At 44.4% G+C, this 21025-nt stretch overlaps 2 protein-coding genes across 5 annotated transcripts in view; one reads left to right on the top strand and one right to left on the bottom strand.

Moving 5' to 3' along the window:
• Window positions 1–6247, bottom strand: part of TSHR (thyroid stimulating hormone receptor) — a 238174-nt gene extending 231927 nt beyond the window's left edge. Inside the window, exons 1-2 of the mRNA XM_037900796.2 lie at window positions 6123–6247; window positions 5281–5616 (exon numbers count right to left, since the gene is read on the bottom strand). Of these exons, the coding sequence (XP_037756724.1) occupies window positions 5281–5456 (176 nt within the window). The 5' untranslated portion in view covers window positions 5457–5616; window positions 6123–6247. The remainder of the gene's footprint in view (window positions 1–5280; window positions 5617–6122) is intronic.
• A 14442-nt stretch (window positions 6248–20689) lies between these two features.
• The window catches only part of CEP128 (centrosomal protein 128), a 428984-nt gene continuing 428648 nt past the window's right edge, over window positions 20690–21025 (top strand). For 3 of the 4 annotated variants that reach the window (XM_043548663.1, XM_043548660.1, XM_043548664.1), the window contains exon 1: window positions 20698–20849. The gene's annotated coding sequence lies outside the window, so the exon portion shown is untranslated. Of the gene's footprint in view, window positions 20850–21025 lie in introns of all 4 variants that reach the window. The other variant, XM_043548662.1, reaches the window with a different exon arrangement.

Genomic DNA, 21025 nt, shown 5'->3' with positions numbered 1-21025 from the left:
CTCTCTCATGGAGACTATTTTTGTTATTTTTTCCTTAATATAAAATAAACAGTAATAACTGAAGCGTTATGGATGTTGTGTGCAGAAAACAGAAAGGCATATATGTATTATCATTCATATTTTATAGATGGGGAAAATAAAAGAGATTAAGTAACTTGTCCAAAGTCACAGAGCAGTCAGTAACAAAATCAGAACCCAAATATTTTAACTCACAATCCTATGACTCAGTTCACTAGACTTCAGCTAGACGCAAAATTGAGTCGCCAGAATGTTTTAAAGGGTTGTGAGACAAGTCCTGTCCTAAGGGGTTGGCTGGGCTCGCCTCCCTGCTCCAGGCACTACAACCTCTAGGGTCCCAGAACCACTCAGGTTTAGCCCAGCCGTCATGATGAGGGGAGTCTGGTAAGCCAAATTTGAGTGAGCCAGGTCACAACTCCACTCACCCAAATTTGGTCCAGTTGTGCGGGCGGGGCCAAACCTGAGCAGTGCTACAACCCCAGAGGTTGCAATGCCTGGAGTGGAGAGCCAAGCCAAGCCAGCCCCACAGCATAGGAGCCACCACTGTAGGGTGAGTGCCGGACAGGACAGGATCTGACCAAAATTACCCAAGGCCTCCACCCCGAGACTATTTACTAGGTTGTGACAGGCCATAAACATTTACAAATGGGCCCTGAGCCCAAAAAGGTTGAGAACCACTGGATTACACATATGACAACTCAGTTGTAAGGGTGAAAATTTTTGCTCCTTTCCCATTAGGGGAAACTGTGAATAAAAGTAAACCACCAGGCAAATTCTTATGAGACAAAACAGTGCTTTCCCTATTTCCTTAGCCCTGATTTGTTTTAAAATAAATGCAACTTCAGATAGAAACTGATAAAGATAAACACTGAACACTCTACCCTTTCCACTTTGCACAGTGTAAAAATCACATTTTTCACTTGCCTAAATCTTTTCTTGTTATCTGAAGAGTAGATTAAACTAAGAATTTATTTTATAATGAGACATTCACAAGTGCCTTCTCCATTGATACAGATTATTAGACTGCACCCAAACATTCTGAAAACAATTTGTAGCTGTTTTCTACGGTTTTGAGGGAATTAAAGTTTCTGCATGCTTTACTTAAATTTTTTGGTGATCATCCTCATTTTCCTACAGCCCCTCATTAGAAATTGGTATTTGAAAATATTAGATTTCCACACAACACCTAGTGCTTCCTTTAGGAGGCTAGATTTTTATGTATTTCTCATTCATCATGAACTATCTCCGAAAACTCTCTCTGAAAACAATGTGCTATATGCCATCATGTGCCAGCAATGCCCCCTGCCATGTACATTGGTCAAACTGGACAGTCTCTACGTAAAAGAATAAATGGACACAAATCAGATGTCAAGAATTATAACATTCAAAAACCAGTTGGAGAACACTTCAATCTCTTTGGTCACTCTATTACAGCCCTAAAAGTTGCAATTCTTCAACAAAAAACCTTCAGAAACAGACTCCAACGAGAGACTGCTGAATTGGAATTAATTTGCAAACTGGATACAATTAACTTAGGGTTGAATAGAGACTGGGAGTGGATAGGTCATTACAAAAAGTAAAACTATTTTTCCTTGTTTATTCCCCTTCCCACCCCCTACCCCCCGTTCCTCAGACGTTCTTGTCAACTGCTGGAAATGGTCTACCTTGATTATCACTACAAAAGGTTCCCCCTGCGCCCCGCTCTCCCGCTGGTAATAGCTCACCTTAAGTGATCACTCTCGTTACAGTGTGTATGGTAACACACATTGTTTCATGTTCTCTATGTATATAAATCTCCCCACTGTATTTTCCACTGAATGCATCCGATGAAGTGAGCTGTAGCTCATGAAAGCTTATGCTCAAATAAATTTGTTAGTCTCTAAGGTGCCACAAGTACTCCTTTTCTTTCTGAAAACAATGTGCAGCAGCAGTCAAAAAAGCTAACAGAATGTTAGGAACCATCAGGAAAGGGATAGATAACAAGACAGAAAACATAATGTCACTGTATAAATCTATAGTATGCCACACCTCAAATACTAGTTCTGGTTGCCCCATCTCTAACAAGATATATTAGAATAGGAAAAGGTACACAAATAAGGGCAACATAATGGTCAGGGGCATGGAATAGCCTCTATATGAGGTGAACTTAAAAAGCCTGGAACTTTTCAGCTAGAAAAGAGATGACTAATGGGGGGATATGATAGATGTCTATAAAATCATGAATGGTGTAGAGAAAGTGAATAAGGAAGTGTAAAGGGTAAATTACACAACACAAGAACCAGTGGTTCCAAATTAAATTAATAGGCAGCAGGTTTAAAACAAACAAAAGGAAGTACTTCTTCACACAATGCACAATCAACCTGTAGAACTCATTGCCAGGGGATATTGTGAAGGCCAAAAGTATAACTGGCTTCAAAAAAAAAATTAGATAAGGTCACAGAGGATAGATCCATCAATGGCTATTAGCCAAGATGGTCAGGGATGCAACCACTTGCTCTGGGTGTCCCTAAACCTCTGACTGCCAGAAGCTGGAACTGCACAACAGGGAATGGATCACTTGATTACTGCCCTGTTCTGTTCTTTCCCTCTGAAGCATGTGGCACTGGTCACGTGTGGAAGACAGGATACTGAAAGACATGCACACAGTATGGCTGTTCTTATGCACCCCTTTTCCAAAAAGAGTGCCTCCAATTTTAGTTGGGGATTTCAGACATTTCTGGGATTTGATTTAAATTCCTGTCTCAAGAGTTGAGAGCTATCTGTTTTTCCAGTTTGGCAGCACAGATTCCCAAGACATACAGTAAGCATTGTCTCTGTACAATATTATCATATTTATAAACTAAACCACATAAAGCCTCAAGTCCAGCATCTCCAAGAACAAATGAGTCTAATCTGAAATTCAAGAATATCCACTAACAACTGGAATACTTCAACAGCTGCAGTCCAATAGTACAAAAATTACAAGGCACACATAGATAAACAATGGAAAGCATGTAAACATTTATTTAGCTGTACTTGCAGGTAAGAAGTTGGTTCTGTGACATCCTACTTCTTTAGGGTTTAAATATTCTTGAGAAGCTCATTATTAAAATAATTTGATTATTTTAACATCCAGTCAAAATCTATAATTTTAATTAGGGTTCTCAAATAACCTGAAATGGTTTCAACTCCCAGTTTAATAAATTAGGTGTTGCTGTTTGTTAGTTTGTTTGTTTTACTGGAATGTTACAAACAAACCAGGGTCTCTCTTTTGGGGTTAGAAAGATTTTTAATCTTGCAAAAAAATACTGTAAAAGGAGAGGTATCTATCACTCTCACATGCCTCCAATTTACTACTATCTCAGATAATGTACTCTTTTATTACTATGAATAGGGCCCTACCAAATTCACGGCCCTGAAAAATACATCACGGACTGTGAAATCTGGTCTTTTGTGTGCTTTTACCCTATACTATACAGATTTCACGGTGGAAACCAGCATTTCTTAAATTGGGGGTCCTGATAAAAAAGGGAGTTGCAAGATTATTTTAGGGGTTCGCAGTATTGCCACCATTACTTCTGCGCTGTCTTCAGAGCTGGGCAGCAAGAGAGCAGTGGCTGTTCGCCGGGCACCCAGCTCTGAAGACAGCACACTGCCAGCAGCAGTGCAGAAGTAAGAGTGGCAATACCATACTATGCCATCCTTACTTCTGTGCTGCTGCTGGTAGCAGCTCTGGCTTCAGAGCTGAGCTCTTGGCCAGCAGCCACCGCTCTCCAGCTGCCCAGCTCTGAAGGCAGCGGTGCCGCCGCCAGCAGAGGTGCAAAAATAAGGGGAGCAGTACCGCAACTCTCTCCACAATAACCTTGCGACCCCCCACATCTGCTTTTTGGATCAAGACCCCTATAATTACAACACTGTGAAATGTCAGATTTAAATAGCTGACATCATGAAATTTACTATTTTTAAATTCCTATGATCATGAAATTGACAAAAATGGACTGTGAATTTGGTAGGGGCCTAACTATGAAGCATTTTGATTGACACCTGAAAGACTGAATTGGGAACCTGAGGTGTTAGCATATGTTATTCTACACTAGAGAACAAAAATGAATTCCATGTCCTTTTGAAATTCCTGCACAGTTATATCTTGTCTGTCAAAATGGGGCAAAAAGGAAAAGTAAATATGGTGAGGTTGTATGGAACTATTCTGTTTGGTAGTGGCACATCTGATTTATGTTCATTTTTAGGGTACAGTGTCTGACCTACCCCTGCCTTGTCCCTCCTCCCTTTCCAGGTATATTAATCATAGGATCCAAGCTTCCCATCTTCTTGCGTACAAGTACTCTCAGTGCCTGACTTTCCCACATCCCATTTAAACTCTTACAAGGTCCAAATATCCATCATATTCATCGCACTCAAATGCAAAGTACTCCATTTAGGAAGGAACAATCAGTTGCACACATACAAAGTGGGAAATGACTGCCTAGGAAGGAGTACTGAGGAAAGGGATCTGGGGGTCATAGTGGACCACAAGCTAAACATGAATCAACAGTGTAATGCTGGAGTACTCTGTCCAGTTCTGGGTGCCACGTTTCAGGAAGGATGGGGACAAATTGGAGAGAGTCCAGAGAAGAGTGACAAAAATGATTAAAGGTCTAGAAAACATGACTTATAAGGGAAGATTGAAAAAATTGGGTTTGTTTAGTCTGCAAAAGAGAAGATGGAGAGGGGACGTGATAACAGTTTTCAAGTATGTAAAAGGTTGTTACAAGGAGGAGGAAGAAAAATTGTTTTTCTTAACCTCTGAAGATAGGACAAGAAGCAATGGGCTTAAATTGCAGCAAGGGAAGTTTAGGTTGGACATTAGGAAAAACTTCCTAATTGTCAGGGTGGTTAAGCACTGGAATAAATTGCCTAGGGAGGTTGTGGAGATTTTTAAGAGCAGGTTAGACAAACACCTGTCAGAAATGGTCTAGATAATACTTAGTCCAGCCACAAGTGCAGGGAACTGGACTAGATGACCTCTTGAGGTCCCTTGAAGTTCTATGATTCTATACCCCGCACATTATTGCAAGGTCTGAAGGTCATTGCTCTTCTCACCGGCAGTTACCTATAGCATCTGAATATCATTGTTTCCATCCCTAGGTACTCTCAGGCCTGAGTGACAGCATTCATCACATCTCACTGCCATCTCCTTCCCCATTTGTCACAGGGTACCAGCTCTGAGTGTATCCCTCCAAGTTCTCACACAAAGCTGTTGTATGACTCCACTCCATTACTCACAGGGTTTTGGTGTCCTGTGGAAGGCTGGGAATGAAATGTATCTCCTTGCAGGTGATTTTGTAGTGGTCCCAGTCTAAGCACTCACACTCTGATGAAGGGCACATCTCTGTGCCCGTGCTCCACAGCACCGTCTCCAGCAACAGCAGGACCTGGAAAGCTACCAGCAGCCACAGCATCTTCCACAACCTGCTGCTGGTGCTATTTCATCCACCCCAGCTCTTCTCCAGTGGAGGGGGAACAAGGCAACCAAGGATACAGATGGCACAGGATTCTTCTGTCATTCAAAGTGTGTGGCAGTAGGAAACTGCACCTTGCCAAAAACCCACCTCCTCCTCCCTAAAGGGAAGCAGAAGAGGTATCATTAAACAGAAATCCTGAGTACCCTGCCTCCCCGGTGCTGCTGCGCCTCCTCATGATACCCTGCTCCCTCTCCCCAGGCACACCACCCCCTCCCCACAACTCTCCCCAGGTATCCCACTCCACTGCCCCTGCCCCCACTCTCTCCAGGCACCCCACTCCCCCAATTTTCTCCAGTCACTCATCCCCCAGGTACACCCCCTCTTCCCCCCCCCCCAAGTCTTCCCGGGCACTCCTCTCCACCCCCGCCATGCCCCCCCTCCCCGGGGACTCGGCTCCCAGCCCCACAACTAACCCCAGGTACACTATCCCCTCCAACAGACTCATTCTTCCAGACGCCACCCCCCAGCACAGCCCGTTTACCATCCTCACCCCCAGAGAAGCTTTGCCAGGCACTGCCCCGCCACAGCCCCTTCACCCACGGCCAACCCCCTCCTCCTCAGCCGCTCCCCAGCCCCTCAGAGGGCTGCCTGAGCTCCCCTCACCGGGACAAACTCTGCGGCTCCCGCTGCTGGGCGCGGACCTCCCCCTCACGCCGCGTTTAGAGCCGCGACGGCGGCTCCTGGGGCCGTTCCCTCAGCCGGGCGCATCACTTCAGCGCGGGCGGTGGCGGCAGCTGCTTCTTGACTCCGAGTCTCAGCTGGGACGCGGACCAGAGCTGCGACCCTCCGCGTCACCGCTTCCAGCCGCTGTCCGCATCGGCCACCTAGCGGCAACCGCAGGCAGTGCCTCGAGCCGAGCCGGCCCAGCCGCGGAGCGCCAGGGCAGCCTGCCGAGAGCGGCAGGGAGGGGACGAGCCTGGGGGTAAGAGGCGAAAGTGTGTGCGCGCGAGGGAGTGTGAGCGCGCACGGGGTTGTGGTGAGGGTTATGCGAGGGAGAGGGTACCCCCGGTTTGTGTGAGAGGGTGGGTGGTTTGTTTCGTATATGGGTTGTGAGGTATTAGCTATCATGCTGTGAGAAAGGAGACCGCGTGTCTGTAGCCAGGTCCAACGCTCAGAAGAGCCTTTCTGATAGAAAAGGTGTTAACACAAACAGTGTTAAACCCAATAACGGGGCACCTTCAACTTATATGTCTCTGTAAAGTGAGTGTGGAATTATTTACCAGATACTCCCATCACCAGCTAACCCATTTTTAAACATAAACATGACACTGCCCTCTAATAATATTTTTGTTAGTTAACACAATTTGTCAGAGAATATGTTTTCGCAGGGCAGAGGTGGCAGGTGAGAGAGTACCCAAACAGCAAGAGCTTGGGACATGCCCTTATGATCCTTTATTATGCTGACCTACCTAATGTAAACGTGCAAAGCTAAGGCAGAATTTTGCCAAGTACAGAAACTAAGGGACACACAGGACAGTCAAAACTCAGACTAGCACACCTATTAAACCAGTGTGATAGGAGAGAGTAGGAAGTGTCCCGATTTCAATCTAATGACCAAAATATGAGGCCATACAAGAAAGATAAGTAAGGAAAAGAAACAGGGTCTAGCACCAGGGAAAAGGAGACAGAGCTCACCCATCATGTACTTCTTGTACATGGTAGGTTGCAGGCTGCTACTAGCAAAGCCGGGCTGAGCTGGCTGTAGCCCTTCTTTCCCAATACAGCAGATGTGTTCGCTAGCTAGAATATCCTTTAATGCACACAACCATGAAGGGCTATTGTGAATTTAAGGTATGTTATACATGGCTGAACAGTATAATAGTTAACCATTCATTTACAGCATCACTCCATGTAGCAACCCGATATTGCCTCAGGAATAGATGCTAATGAAAAAATGGAGAGATGTAGGAGATCTCCTCTAGGTACCACTTCACCCTGGCCAGATCACATATGAGGGCTGTAACTCTTTTATTCTCTGGTACTATTTGTACAGCTCAGTGGATGAACCTAATTTTATAGTATTTATCTCTCTCACACACACGGGAGCTCCTGGGGGTAGTGGTACAAATGAATAAGACGTGCAGTCTTGTTATTTATTTTAAACAGTAAACACATTAAAGTTATTTGGACAGCTTATTTAGACAAGCTCTACCGCATGTACTCCTATGTGTGTTATGTAGATGTCCATTAAATTTTCTTGCTGTGTGGGTTATTTCATTTGTGTTTTTTTAGAGTATGTGTATTTAGAGTATGTGAATTTTATTTTCTCACACCGCATCTACTTTGTGTCCGTGCTTTCAAGCAGATGAGGTTCGTAGTTCCCACTCACCTACCCAGAGAGGGAGCAAATGAACAAGGTAAATCATAATATCTCAGTGACGGGTTGGATCACAGAAACTCCCTTGGGAAATGCCACCTGATGTGCTGAGACTACCCCTCAGTCTGTTTCCCTTGGCAGCTTGGGACTTCAGAACCCTGCCTGGTTTGAGCCAGACACACTAGTCTGTTTCAAACCCATACCCATGTCTGAACCACGTCCCCCACAAGCTGCAGGCTTAACTGAAAACAGCTTAAGAAGTGTTCCTGTCTCTAACACTCAGATGCCCAGATCCCAATGGGGTCTAAACCCCAAATAAATCCATTTTACCCTGTATAAAGCTTATACAGGATAAACTCATAAATTGTTCACCCTCTATAACACTGATAGAGAAATATGCACAGCTGTTTGCCCCACCCCCCAGGTATTAATACATACTCTGGGTTAATTAATAAGTAAAAAGTGATTTTATTAAATACAAAAAGTAGGATTTAAGTGGTTCCAAGTAATAACAGACAGAACAAAGTAAATTATCAAACTAAATAAAATAAAACATGCAAGTCTATGCCTAATACAGTAAGAAAACTGAATACAGATAAAATCTTACCCTCAGAGATGTTTCAATAAGCTTCTATCACAGACGGGATGCCTTCCTAGTCTGGGCACAATTCTTTCCCCTGGTACAGCCCTTGTTCCAGCTCAGGTGGTAGCTAGGGGATTTCTCATGGTTGCCTCTCTTTGTTCTTTTCCACCTCTGTATACATCTTTTGCACAAGGCAGGAATCCTTTGTGCCTCTCTGGGTTCCCACCCCTCCTTCTAAATGGAAAAGCACCTGGTTTAAGATGGATTTCAGTACCAGGTGACCTGGTCACGTGTCCTGTGAGACCCCAAGCCTTCATTCCTCCCAGCCTGACACACAGGAAGGCCTGCCTGCAAACAGAGCCATCCACAGTCAATTGTCCTGGTTGATGGGAGCCATCAAGATTCCAAACAACCATTAATGGCCCACACTTTGCGTAATTACAATAGGCCCACAGAGTTACATTTCATATTTCTAGTTTCAGATACAAGAATGATACATTTATACAAATAGGATGACCACACTCACAAGATTATAAGCTTTGTAATGTACCTTACAAGAGACCTTTTGCATGAAGCATATTCCAGTTATATTATATTCACACTCAGTATATTTTCATAAAATCATACAGAGTGCAACATCACAACCTCACATTAGATTAAAAAATAAAATACACTTTACAAGATTTGTCAGTAAAATAGTTGTCCCACAGCATGTAATTTACAGCACAATATTTTGTTGTAATTCTTTAAAAGGCAGTTAAGTCACTGGAATTCAGGTGTCAGTTAATGTTTTGTCTTTACGGATTTTATGCAGCAGGAACACATTCAAAAAGACAAAAGAGACAGATGCCACTTGTAATGTTGTAAGACTTAAACTTTAACAAACAGTATACAATCAAAGTACTTTGAATAGCTCCTTCCACCAGAGGACATCAAAGCACATATGCATAATTAATTACTCCTCTCAGTGATGTTGTGAGGCTTAAGTAATACCATGCCCATTTTACAGAGACAAGTTTAAGGCCCCAATTTTAATAGCTCTAGTTGTGATCTCCATATCCATTGAAAGCAGGACAAGAAGTAATTGGCTTAACCTGCAACAAAGAGAGATTTAGGTTAGATATTAAGAAAAACTTTCTAACTATAAGGCTAGTTAAGCACTGAAATAAGCTTCCGAAGGAGGCTGTGGAATCCCTCCTCATTGGAGGTTTTTAAGAACAGGCTAGACAAATATCTGTCAGGGATGATCTAGGTATACTTGGTCCTACCTCAGCACATGGGGCTAGACTAGATGACCTCTCAAAGTTACCCCTAGTCATACATTTCTATAAGTTTTTTCAAAAAGCACAAATTTTAACAACATTTCTACAGTTCCTCTGCACTTTTTAATTTTTATTGGGATGAAGCAGAAATACCAAATTACGACGAGAAGCTGTTCTCCTGGAGCCCAATTTACAGCTGTTCTGCAGCTGTACAGGCCCTTCAGGAAACACTCTGGCTCAAGAGGCTTTCAACAGGAGCTGGCTCTGTGTGCTGCATGCCCCCCTCCTGCACCCTCTCACACACATCCCAGGTGCAGGTGGAATTCAGGAGCAGTCAGTGTGCATGCCAAGGGTGGAATGGGAAGTGGCTAGGGTCTTTTTATCCCAGTGATTCTGTGGTGCTGCAGTGGTGCAGTTTTAGGGTGCCCAGGAGGCCTGGAATCAGGTAGGCACATCCACCTCCACTCTGTCCCTCCACTAAGCCTGGCACTGATAAAGGGATGAACCTCCAAAGAGGTGATCAGGATCTTAAACTGCCATGCACGAGTGGCAGATGAACCCCCCTTCGGGGAGGCTAGCCCCCCAGCTCCACCCCTTCCACCTGAGCCCCCAACCCCAAGGCCAGAGGAGCCCCAAGCCACCACCCCCATCTGCGGCTGGAGGAGTGCCAGCCACCCAAGCCCCTGGCGCTCAGCCTGACCCCTGAGCTCTAGGCTGGAGCTGAGCCTCTATCAGCTTCAGGGAGGACGGGGAGCTAGGGCAGGGCCACGGACTGGGTTAGGGGAGGCTTAACTTACCCTGGCCTTTGATACCTGCCGCCCAGGTAAAAAGTTACAAGGATATTTTGGTTTTTATACAGAAGAAGCTTTATAGTTCAAGGGTAGGAACCTGTTACAGCAGATTATTAACATTTGTGAGAACAGACATTCAAATCCTGTTTTCCCTATGCAAATAAAGATGGAAATGAAACAGTGTAACATTGTTTGTGCTTCTGACACTCTGTACCTCAGGGAAACACCCTGCACCCCCATGTTCATCCTTATAATATTATTGTGTGGTTTCCAATGCAAAGTTTATCGTGTTGAGTGTCTTCGCCAGGCTCATGATGCACTGACTGTAGTTGTTATAGTAATGTTATAGGTTGTAATTTCATGTATATAGTTATGAGGCTGAAAATGTGTGCTCATGGCTTAAAACAAGCCCAGGCAAAACCCTCCAAGAGCAGAGGGGCAGTTCACACCTCATCAGGGCATGTACAGAACAAACCCAGCCCAGCCTCACAGGAACAAAGGACAGCGGCCTAGGCAGCAACAAAGGATCTGTTGGACTCTTGAGTGAGTCACCCCCCTCCCTTGGTCAGTTTGAGACTATGATGAGGTAATGCTCACCTGACTCTGAAGGGGAGGCACAAAGCCAAGAGGGATGATAGGACATGATAAAAGGGAGAGACATTTGCCATGCTCCCTCTCTTTGCCACCTCCATCTACAGACAACACCACCAAGTGACTGAAGCGCTGATCAAATGGGAGAGCCTGGCTGAAGGACAACCAGCCAGCCTGTGGTGAGAAGCATCTAAGTTTGTAAGGGCACTGAAAGTGTTAAGATCAGCTTAGAATGCGTTTTGCTTTTATTTCATTTGACCAAATCTGATTTGTTGTGCTCTGACTTATCACTTAAAATCTATCTTTTGTAGTTAATAAATGTGTTTGTTTATTCTACCTGAAGCAGTGCATTTGGTTTGAAGTGTGTCAGAGACTCCCCTGGGGATAACAAGCCTGGTACATATCAATTTCTTTGTTAAATTGATGAACTCATATAAGCTTGCAGCATCTAGCAGGCATAATTGGACACTGCAAGATGGAGGTACCTAGGGTTGTATCTGGGACCAGAGATATTGGCTAGTGTCATTCGGTTGCACAATCCAAGCAGCAGCTGGCCAAAAGTGCTCACTCACGTGCTGGGAGCAGCTTACATGCTAGAGGCTGTGCGTGAACAGCATGGGAGTGAGGGTTCTCACAGTGAAGCAGGGTAAGGCTGGTTCCCAGAGTTGAGGATTGGAGTGACCTAGCAGATCACCAGTCCAGCTAACACCACGGGAACATCACAGTGGCGCACGGAGCGGGGTGTATGTGCAGCTTGTTACTCCAAATGGAGTTCACACTTTAAGCACTGATATTTGTGATTTTAAGTGAGTCTTAAGTGCAGTGGCTAAGAACAGTCATGAGGAGGTCACAGTTTTGTTATTTTCTGTTTGCTTATTTTGGGAAAGGGAAGTAAGAACAGGAAAGCAGAAAAATGAGTGAAAGCAGTGAAGCAATTGCGAAGTTGGAGCTTTTTATGCTGCAGGTTGCAGGAAAGAAGAGGTAGCACCAGAGATTATTGCAACTGAAAAAACTGGAGATAAAAGAAAAAGAGAGAGAAAGAAAACACCAGCTGGACCTGCTATCGAAGCAGAACCAGAGGCCCCTGACCAGGGGCGGCTCTACCAATTTTGCCGCCCCAAGCAGTTGCCACCGAATTGCCGCCGCTGCAACAGCGCCGGAGCTGCTGCCAAATTGCAGCTGCGCTCGGAAGAGGGGTGGAGCTGCCACCGAATTGTCACCGTGGGACACGGACTGCCGCCCCATTCTGAATGCTGCCCCAAGCACGGGCTTGGAAAGCTGCTGCCTGGAGCCGGCCCTGCCCCCGACCCCTACGACTCCCATCACTCCAAAAATCCATAAATGGGAACACTTGTGTCCTGCATACAGTGAGGAGGATGATATTACTGAATATCTGACTCCCTTTGAAAGGCTGTGTGTAATACATGAAATCCCTGATAAGAGAGTTCCTACACTGGTAAATGCCTTAACAGCAAAGCTATGGGATATTCTGGATTTAGGCACTCAGTCTCTCCTTTTGAAGCTTTCCCACTTTGTATAAATACCTGTGTTCCAGCCCCTGCTCCACTGAATACTCAAGTGTCTCCCCTTTCCCAGTGCCCTAACTACTGGGCTATAAAGTCATTCTCTCATTCTCTGGCCCAATGACTATTCAAGTATTTTATACCAAGTGAACCAGCTTTAACAGGTGAGATTAAGAAGCACTCACCCTCCAAATACTCAATAGCCTGGTTTTTAGAGTGACCACCGATGAAAGAGCAGCAACCTGGGTTCAATCACCTGCTCCAAAGTGGAGATTCATACCTGGTTCTCCCACAACCTAGCTAAAGGTTATAAAGATGGCACTACCAACTCCCCTACCAGTGTTTTTGGTTCTTAAATCCCATCTGTGAATCTAGCCTGAAAAATTAAAATGAGACATTTTGTTAGTGCTGAAATGGTTCATTTTGACATTTTTTCTTCTTCGTCATCTTTTTTTTTTTACTGAAATATACATACCTATCCCAAAATCCAGATTTAAGTTTGGAGATGTACTTTTTTAAGATGACCTGCAAATGCTTAAAAAATCCAGTTGATTTAGTCATTTGTTTAATGTCCTAAGCACTGTGGTCAGGGCAGGGTGGAAAATCTAGCAAATACTTGATAACAAATTCTTATATTTTATAAGTCCTGCTGTTTAGCACCACCAGCGCCTGCCCTCCATGTTTCCCGGTATGCATTATGTTGGTGACATCACACTTACTGGGGTTCCGCAATGGGGTGGAGAACAGTGGACTCAGGTACCTGCTATTTTATTTTATTTTCATAATATTGCCTATGTTTGAATAGAAATATTAATAAACTTTGCAAACAACTGCATTACCTATAGATCCCCAAAACCATTAGTGATATTTAGAAGTAAATGTGGAATTGAGAGATACCTGGCTATGCTGAGGAAGACTCTAGGCCACAAGAGAATGTTAGGCAAACTAATGCAAGGGCAGGGTCTTTGAAACTAGAGGTCCCAGGAGCATGAGATGTAGAAACAAAAACCCAGTCTGAGGTTTGTTTCAGGAGATTATTTTGGTTAAATCATCCTTGACAATGCAAATGCCAGACTGCTACATTCCTGCCAAAAAAACAAAACAAATGAAAAAACCCCACACACTATACTGTAAGCAGACTCAACAAAACAAAAAATACAAACCAACACTTATGTATTCTCAAAGCCCAACACATTTAAGTAAATGGCTTCAGGTGTTCATTTCTGGTTAATTCTCCTCTGTGGATATATAACATTGCTCTCTGTGGGTCAAAACCCAACCTACTCAGGTATGCATCATTTTTTGGGTCCAGCCCTTCCACTTTTTGTTTTAAATGTACAAAAACTCCAACTTTTTATCATATAAAGCTTAAACTGGTTCACACTAGGGAAAAATACATTATGAAAAAAACCCACAAAATCATACCACTTCCTCCTTCATCTGAGGAAATATAAAAGTTAAGACCTCAAAAGTTAAGCTCTCCAGTATCTGAATGTGACAAAAGTGGCCTGTGCCTTGGGTGCCCTCCTGCAGTAGGCTACCACCTGATACATACACTTGTCTTAGTTTCCCCTTTCTTCTACCCATGAAAGGGGCATAGTCTCTCAGTGTCCATTACAAAGCCCCCCTTTGGGCATAATTTATTCATCTACACCAGTTCAGTGACTCCCCCAAACCTTACAATGAGATCACTCTCCATAACAAACACAAAGCAGATAAAGCAGGGATTTCCCCACATCCCCCTCTTCACAGACATCACCTTCAAGTCACCCATCCAAGAGTCAAGAGCAGCACTTTGTCCCCAGTTCCTTTTTTACCCCTGATCCAGAGTCCCACTCTCTAGGCCTACCTGCCTGAGAGTGACTGGTCTTCCCACAGTCCTTCACCCAAAGGATTCCATTCCTCCAGGCTCCGTACTAAGGCATCCTACCTCTGTTCAGAAGAATCCACCCTCTTGCAACAACCCTCTTGTTTCCAGGTTCATCTTCCCTTGATCAAGATACATCTTTTCCTTTCCTAGGGGCCTCTGCCCAACCCGTCTGCTCATCAGGAGACCCCAACTTTTGTCAATTGTCACCAACAGCTTTCCTCTAAGCTCCTCACCAGCACCTCACATTTAGTGCTTTCCTTCAGGTACTTCTTTTCCTGTTACTTCTTGGCTCTCCAAGTTTCCAGCTCACTGGATTTCCCACCTCCCCTAACTTGGGGCCCTTTCTTAAACCTAAGTGAGGGAGCTGGGGATTGCAACTAACCAGCCACAGATGCACTGGCCTTCTGTCCCCATCCCTCTTGAAAGGCCCATATCACCCTGTGACAATGAGGAAGTGCCCATGCAGAGAGAGTTCTTCAGTACAGAGCAGAATAAAGTCTTATTTTCTGTCTAATCAATCAACATATTTACCTATTACAGACATTTGTAAAATGCTCCTTCACCATAGAACCTAAGTGCTTCTGATGCTAATAGTTGTTTATGGGTCAATCACCATAATGACTAATTGTATTCTCACTTCTTTAATATCTTTCCAGCCAGTTTGGTCATTTGGTCATCTGTTTCCAGTTGACGTTCCATCAGGTTCAGTTAATCTGTGTGTGGATCATCAAATGATACAGTTGATGCATGTGAGCAACTGGTAGGAGCGATAGCCTTCTCTGCTCAACTTTTCAGATATAATGGGGAATGTATATCCTTCACCAATTCCCTCCTGTTCCTACTTCAATCTCTCGGCTAATTTTTATTTTATCAAAAATACTTTACAATAGAGACGCTGCTTTGGCACAGAGCTGTTCAACATGGTGTAACATGAGAAAGTGACTGACTAGAATATATGAAAGAATTAATTCCTTTGTTTCTCTAGGTCCTTGAAAACTGTACTCCCCACATGACTAAATTATCTCAAAATTTCAAGAAAAGGTGATTATGCTACCACTCACTTTAAGAAAGAACACATTGGATTTGTAGCTCTCTTGTAATGGGAAAGGGCTAGGAAAATATGGGAGAACAAAAACAGTCTCAACCTGGCAGCCAGGCTGAAGACCCAGGTGAGAGTTGCTCTTATATAAAATCTGAGGTCTGTCTCAAATTAAAAAAACATCCTAAGAAAATGGTTGGATATGGTTTCCCTTTTTGTGCATTTATGCCTGATCCTGAAGAGACTCAGTTGTTAGGGTTTGATTTAGAGTATTGATGAGACATCAGATAACACAGGCTCAATCTGGTTTTATTAGTCAAAACAGCATTATAGAATTAATGTTAATTAATACTTTTAATATTAATACTTTACCAATACTTTACCAATCTGGAAGGCAGCAGTGCAGCGGTCATACTGTCCTGAAATTATGAGCTTCACCCTACTCATATACATACCTGACTTGTTTATAACAAACAAGCTTACCTAAGATTTCTTACCAGTTTCTTATCTTGTTTTCAACATTATTTTCCAGAAGTTAGAAAACTCAGAGACATCTTGCACCAGCCGTAGCCTGTTATAGATTGCATATTGGTCAAGTGTCATAAGAATCATCTGTCTTCTCCCTAGTATGCTGTCCAACTGTACCAAGCACACTATCATATTTGGCAAGACAAAACATACATCTCATCTCTGTCAGATTCTACAGACACATAAAACAGTTTATTGAGAGTTTACTGTAAGGTTAGCATGAGTGCAAAGATGCTGAGAATCTGATTAATAGTTATACGCGGTTAGCATAAGTATAAAGAATACAAAGCCTTCTCAAAATATTTATTGGCCAACAGTCGATTGACTCAATAAATGGTGATTCTGTAAAGCAACTACCAATTTGGATTTGGATTTGTCTTACCTAGGATAATGACAATGAACCATTTTTCATAGACTATAGGAAGAAACACCTTAAAAGTCACCTGGAAGCAACAAGGGATATTGTGTGTCCTATATGATGGAAATAATCTGAGAGGACTCCAGTGTAAACAACCCCAACTGTTAAAAAATCACAAGTCAGGCCCCTAAAACAAAGACATTTAAAAAGTAATACATGTTTTCAAGCTTTTCTCTGCAACCACGATAGCTAGCAATTTTCTTTTTCTTTTTAAAATTAAAGCCAAAATTCTCATGTAATCATATGAATCCAGAAGCTAGATTTTTAAGACTACATACTAGTTATCATGAGACTCATGACAAAATTGTGAGTTGGCAACAATGGAACTCCATTTTTATTAAACTAAACTGGCCCTTTAGTACATCAACTATTTAGAGCTGCTGTAGCTCCAGTTTAGCAATCCTAATCACAGGCATACAGAATTGACTTCCTGGTGCCTTCTTCAAACTCTTTCCTCCTGTAGCCCATACTCCTCCCTCCAACTTCCATGCAGGTTGCTACAATGGGGAATACAATAAGTGAGACAGCAAGAACTTTTAAAAAAGGGAACAAAGCATGCTGGCTTCTCTAAGGCACGGCCCACATGGGCATTATTGGGGCTTAAAGGCAATGGAATGATGGAAGATGTCTTTTTGAGTACTCTAGAGAAATGTTATCCAGGGGATCTTGTGGCTCATCTCAGATGGGTGCAGGAGTATATATAAGGGAGACCTCTCTCCCTAAGACAGGGATGGGGGTGCTTTAGCAATAGCAGGCAGGACCTAAGAATGTGTGTGAGGGTTGGGAAGGAAGAGTGGAGAACTGCCTGAAAAGAGGATAGTGTGAAGGTTTAAAGGAAAATCAACTATTGTAGAAAGTAGCCTTTAAGCAAACATAGAGAGCAAAATTAACAGCTGCTTAACTTTTTAGGAACATAGTTTACAGCTCAACCAGCTGCCACCGATCTACCCCATATCTACCTTTGAAAAGAGTTGTATTTATGTAGGAGGGTATTTGGTGTTTTTCTTAAAGTCCCAGCATATGGATTCATGTGATTACAAGAGTATCTCTGCTTTTGTTTTTATTTTACATGAAGTTTCTAGCCCCAATATCTGCAGATAAAAGTTTGAAAATGTAGAAGCAAATGCATTGTAATGGCTCAGAAAGGAAATCAAAAGACCTCCCTCCTCTCTTTTTTTAATCTTGTGTTTTCTGGTCTTGATTCATGATTTTTGATTTTGGGGTTAGCAACATTGTTAAACACTTAGTATACCCAAACCAAAATAATAAAATTATCAGCTACAAAAGCCACAAAACTACACTGTAAGCACAGTTTTAAGCCGCTCTTGTAACTTCCATTGGAGGTTTCAGAGACCCAGGCTAAGCTTCCTGTAATGATGACTTGGCATTTATACTGATTTCTGTCTTCTCTCTTTAAGACTATGCTGTGTATTAGCCGTTGTATCCTGAAACTAGAAATATTTGTACTTGAACTGTTTATTGCACAAATTCATAATTTGAGCAGATACATAACACCTTTTACACTTGGTGTAAAGAGAACCAAGAGATAATTGACTCAGAAGAGGCAAGGTAGGAAGAATTAAAAGATAACTAACAGACTTTCCTGACTAGAATAATAAAAAAAAACCAACAGCATTGATTAAGATTTATTTTCCTCTAAAATGCAGTTTGTATATTTTTTTCTGTAAGGTGTGGCCAGTTCTCTGGAATGTCTTGCTGCACATGAGTATTTTGATTCATACCTGCTTCAGGACAGTTGTCTTTGTATGTGACTTTACCAGCTTGCCATGTTTTTAAAGACCACATGAAATTACTTTTAGCAGTCATAGGATTTGAATATTTTTTTGTCTCAATTGAGCTCCAGTGGACATGCGACCTTATAAAATCACCGAACAGTTTAATGCTCTTGTGCTTAATTGACAGTCTCTGAAGTGGCTTGGCAGTCTAGAGTAGCAGAGGTCACAGAGAAACAATTAAAAACAAAGACACCCAAAGGACTGATAAAACAAGCAAAAACACCCAACATTCTAAATGAATCAGACATAAAATTTTTTTTTTGCAGTAGTTACTATGTAAATACAGGATCTTACTGCTTATTTTTGGTCTTCTTCCCTGACTCCCTTCCGGGCTTGTCTACACTACCCGCCGGATTGGCAGGCAGTGATCAATCCAGCAGGGCTTGATTTATTGCGTCTAGTATAAATCGACTGCTGAGCGCTCCCACATCGACTCCGGTACTCCACCAGAACGAGAAGTGCAAGCGGAGTCGACGGGAGAGCGTCAGCTGTCGACTTACCGCAGTGAAGACACTGCGGTAAGTAGATCTAAGTACGTCGACTTCAGCTACGCTATTCATGTAGCTGAAGTTGCGGATCTTAGATTGACCCCGCGTGGTAGGGTAGACAAGCCCTTACTGTATCTTAAGTTTATGCCCTGACACTTCTGACCACAACAAACTCCAGCATAGACACCAGGCACTGTTTTATTGTTGTTCTACATTAACGCCTGCAGGGCACAATCAAGATAGGGACCTTACCGTGCAAGCTGCTCCATAGGGCTTGTCTACAGTACCATGCGGAGTTGATCTAAGACAGGGATCTCAAACTCAAAACACCACGAGGGCCACATGAGGACTAGTACATTGGCCCAAGGGCTGCATCACTAACACCTTTTCACAGTGGTGGATTTAGAGTTAGTGGGGCCCTGTGCTCAGCTTCATTTTTGGGCCCCCCCATGGGGCGAGCATTCTTCTCTCTTCTCCCCCCCCCCCTCGTTTTTCATTCTTTTTTTCTCCCGTCTCCTCCTGGGGCTCAGGGCTGGGGGTGCAGGATCTGGGAGGGAGTTAGGGTATGGGAGGAGGCTCAGGGTGGGGATGCGGGGTCTGGGAAGGAGTTAGGGACTTACGGTGTGGGAGGGGGCACAGGGCTGAGGCAGGCAAGGGGTGCAGAGAACTTACCTTGGGCAGCTCCTGTTTGGTGCGGGGGGGGTGCAGGTGGCTCTGTGCAGCGCAACGCCGCCCCCATGGCTGCGATTCTGGAAGCCGCCCCTTGCCAGGCAGGGCCGCCCGGATTGCAGGGGCTTTAGGGGCTGCAAGGCCCTGGACTGCAGCTCTAAAGCCCCTTTTGGAATGTGGCCCTACAAACATGGCCGGAGGACTCCAGAGGAGCAGGAGCGGCCGGAGAGAAGCGGCGGTTTCTCCTTCAAAGTGCTGCTTCTCTCCGGCTGGCTGCACAGCCACCCTGTGCTCCTCCTGAGTCCTCCAGCCCGCGTTTGCGGCGCTCCCGCTAGCTCCCCTGAGCACGCTGTGTCCCCGCTCCTCCCCCTCCCTTCTGGAAAGTCCTAAGCACCGCCAAACAGCTGTTTGGAGGCGGGCGAAAGAGCTTGGACGCAGCATGCTGGGGGTGGTGGAGGCGGGGGGTGAGGGGAGCTATGGCGGGCTGCAGGAAATAACTCTGCGGGCCGCATGTTTGAAACCCCTGATCTAAGATATGCAACTTCAGCTACGTGAATAGTGTAGCTGAAGTCGACGTACTTAGATCTACTTACCATGGTGTCTTCACTGCAGTAAGTTGACAGCTGACTCTCTCCTGTTGACTCCGCTTGCACTTCTCGTTCTGGTGAAGTACCGGAGTCGCGGGGAGAGCACTCTGCGATTGATTTATTGTGTCTAGACGTGATAAATCAACCCCCACTGGATCGATCGCTGCCCGCCAATCTGGCTGGTAGTGTAGACAAGCCCATAGACACCACATAAGATATTTTTTTCCTACCTCAAACAGATTACTGACCAGCGCCCTGATCTTGAAAGCACTAACAAACATGAGTGATATTATGCAGATGCGTAGTTTGGACTGCTTCCCTGTGTTATAAATGACTCAAGTGCAAAATTGTTTGCAGTTGAAAAATTTATAGAAATTAATCACTAAAACTATAATTAAAAAGAATACTTATTCGCATTTTAATTATTTTAATACTGATTTTCCAGTTACACTCCTCCCCCAGGTGTAATGTAGAATCGCCGTCAGCATCAGGTCTTGCTGAGGATACTGTTCTTACACGTCTCCTCTCATGAATGGCCCTTTAAGCAAAGGGTGTGGCCTGAGCCTCGGCGGGGCTTCCGGCGCGGATAGTGGCGCCTCATGCGAGACCCAGCGGAGCAAGCGCAAGGCCTTTTGGGAGTTGTAGTCCACTCAACCTTCTCCTATGATGGCGGTGTCGGACCCTGAGGACTACATGTCCCACGGTGCTATGCGTCGGGGGCCCTGGCGCCTGAGAGGCCGCTCTCTCTCCCTGTAGCAAGGCGGCTAGTTCAAGTTGCCATAGCGGCGAGGTGGGGAGGAAGCTGCGCAGAGTTGGGCGGTTGGAGCCGGCGGGGTGGGGGTGCCTTGATGCTGAGGTCTCTCGCGAGGTGAGGAGGGGGCTCGGCCCCCGTTAGGGGCATGTTGGGCCTGGGTGGCTTTGGAGTAGGACCCGGGGGCGGGGGCCAAGTGGTCGGAGCCCAGGGGGGCTACTGGCGACCACTGTAGGGGCTGGGCCCCGGGAGGGCCTGCGGGGCAGTGCATGGGGTCGATGTCTGTCCGGTGG

Source organism: Chelonia mydas, chromosome 6, assembly GCF_015237465.2.
Source record: "Chelonia mydas isolate rCheMyd1 chromosome 6, rCheMyd1.pri.v2, whole genome shotgun sequence".
Lineage (NCBI taxonomy): Eukaryota > Metazoa > Chordata > Testudines > Cheloniidae > Chelonia > Chelonia mydas.
This window is presented reverse-complemented; position numbering and strand designations above follow the sequence as displayed.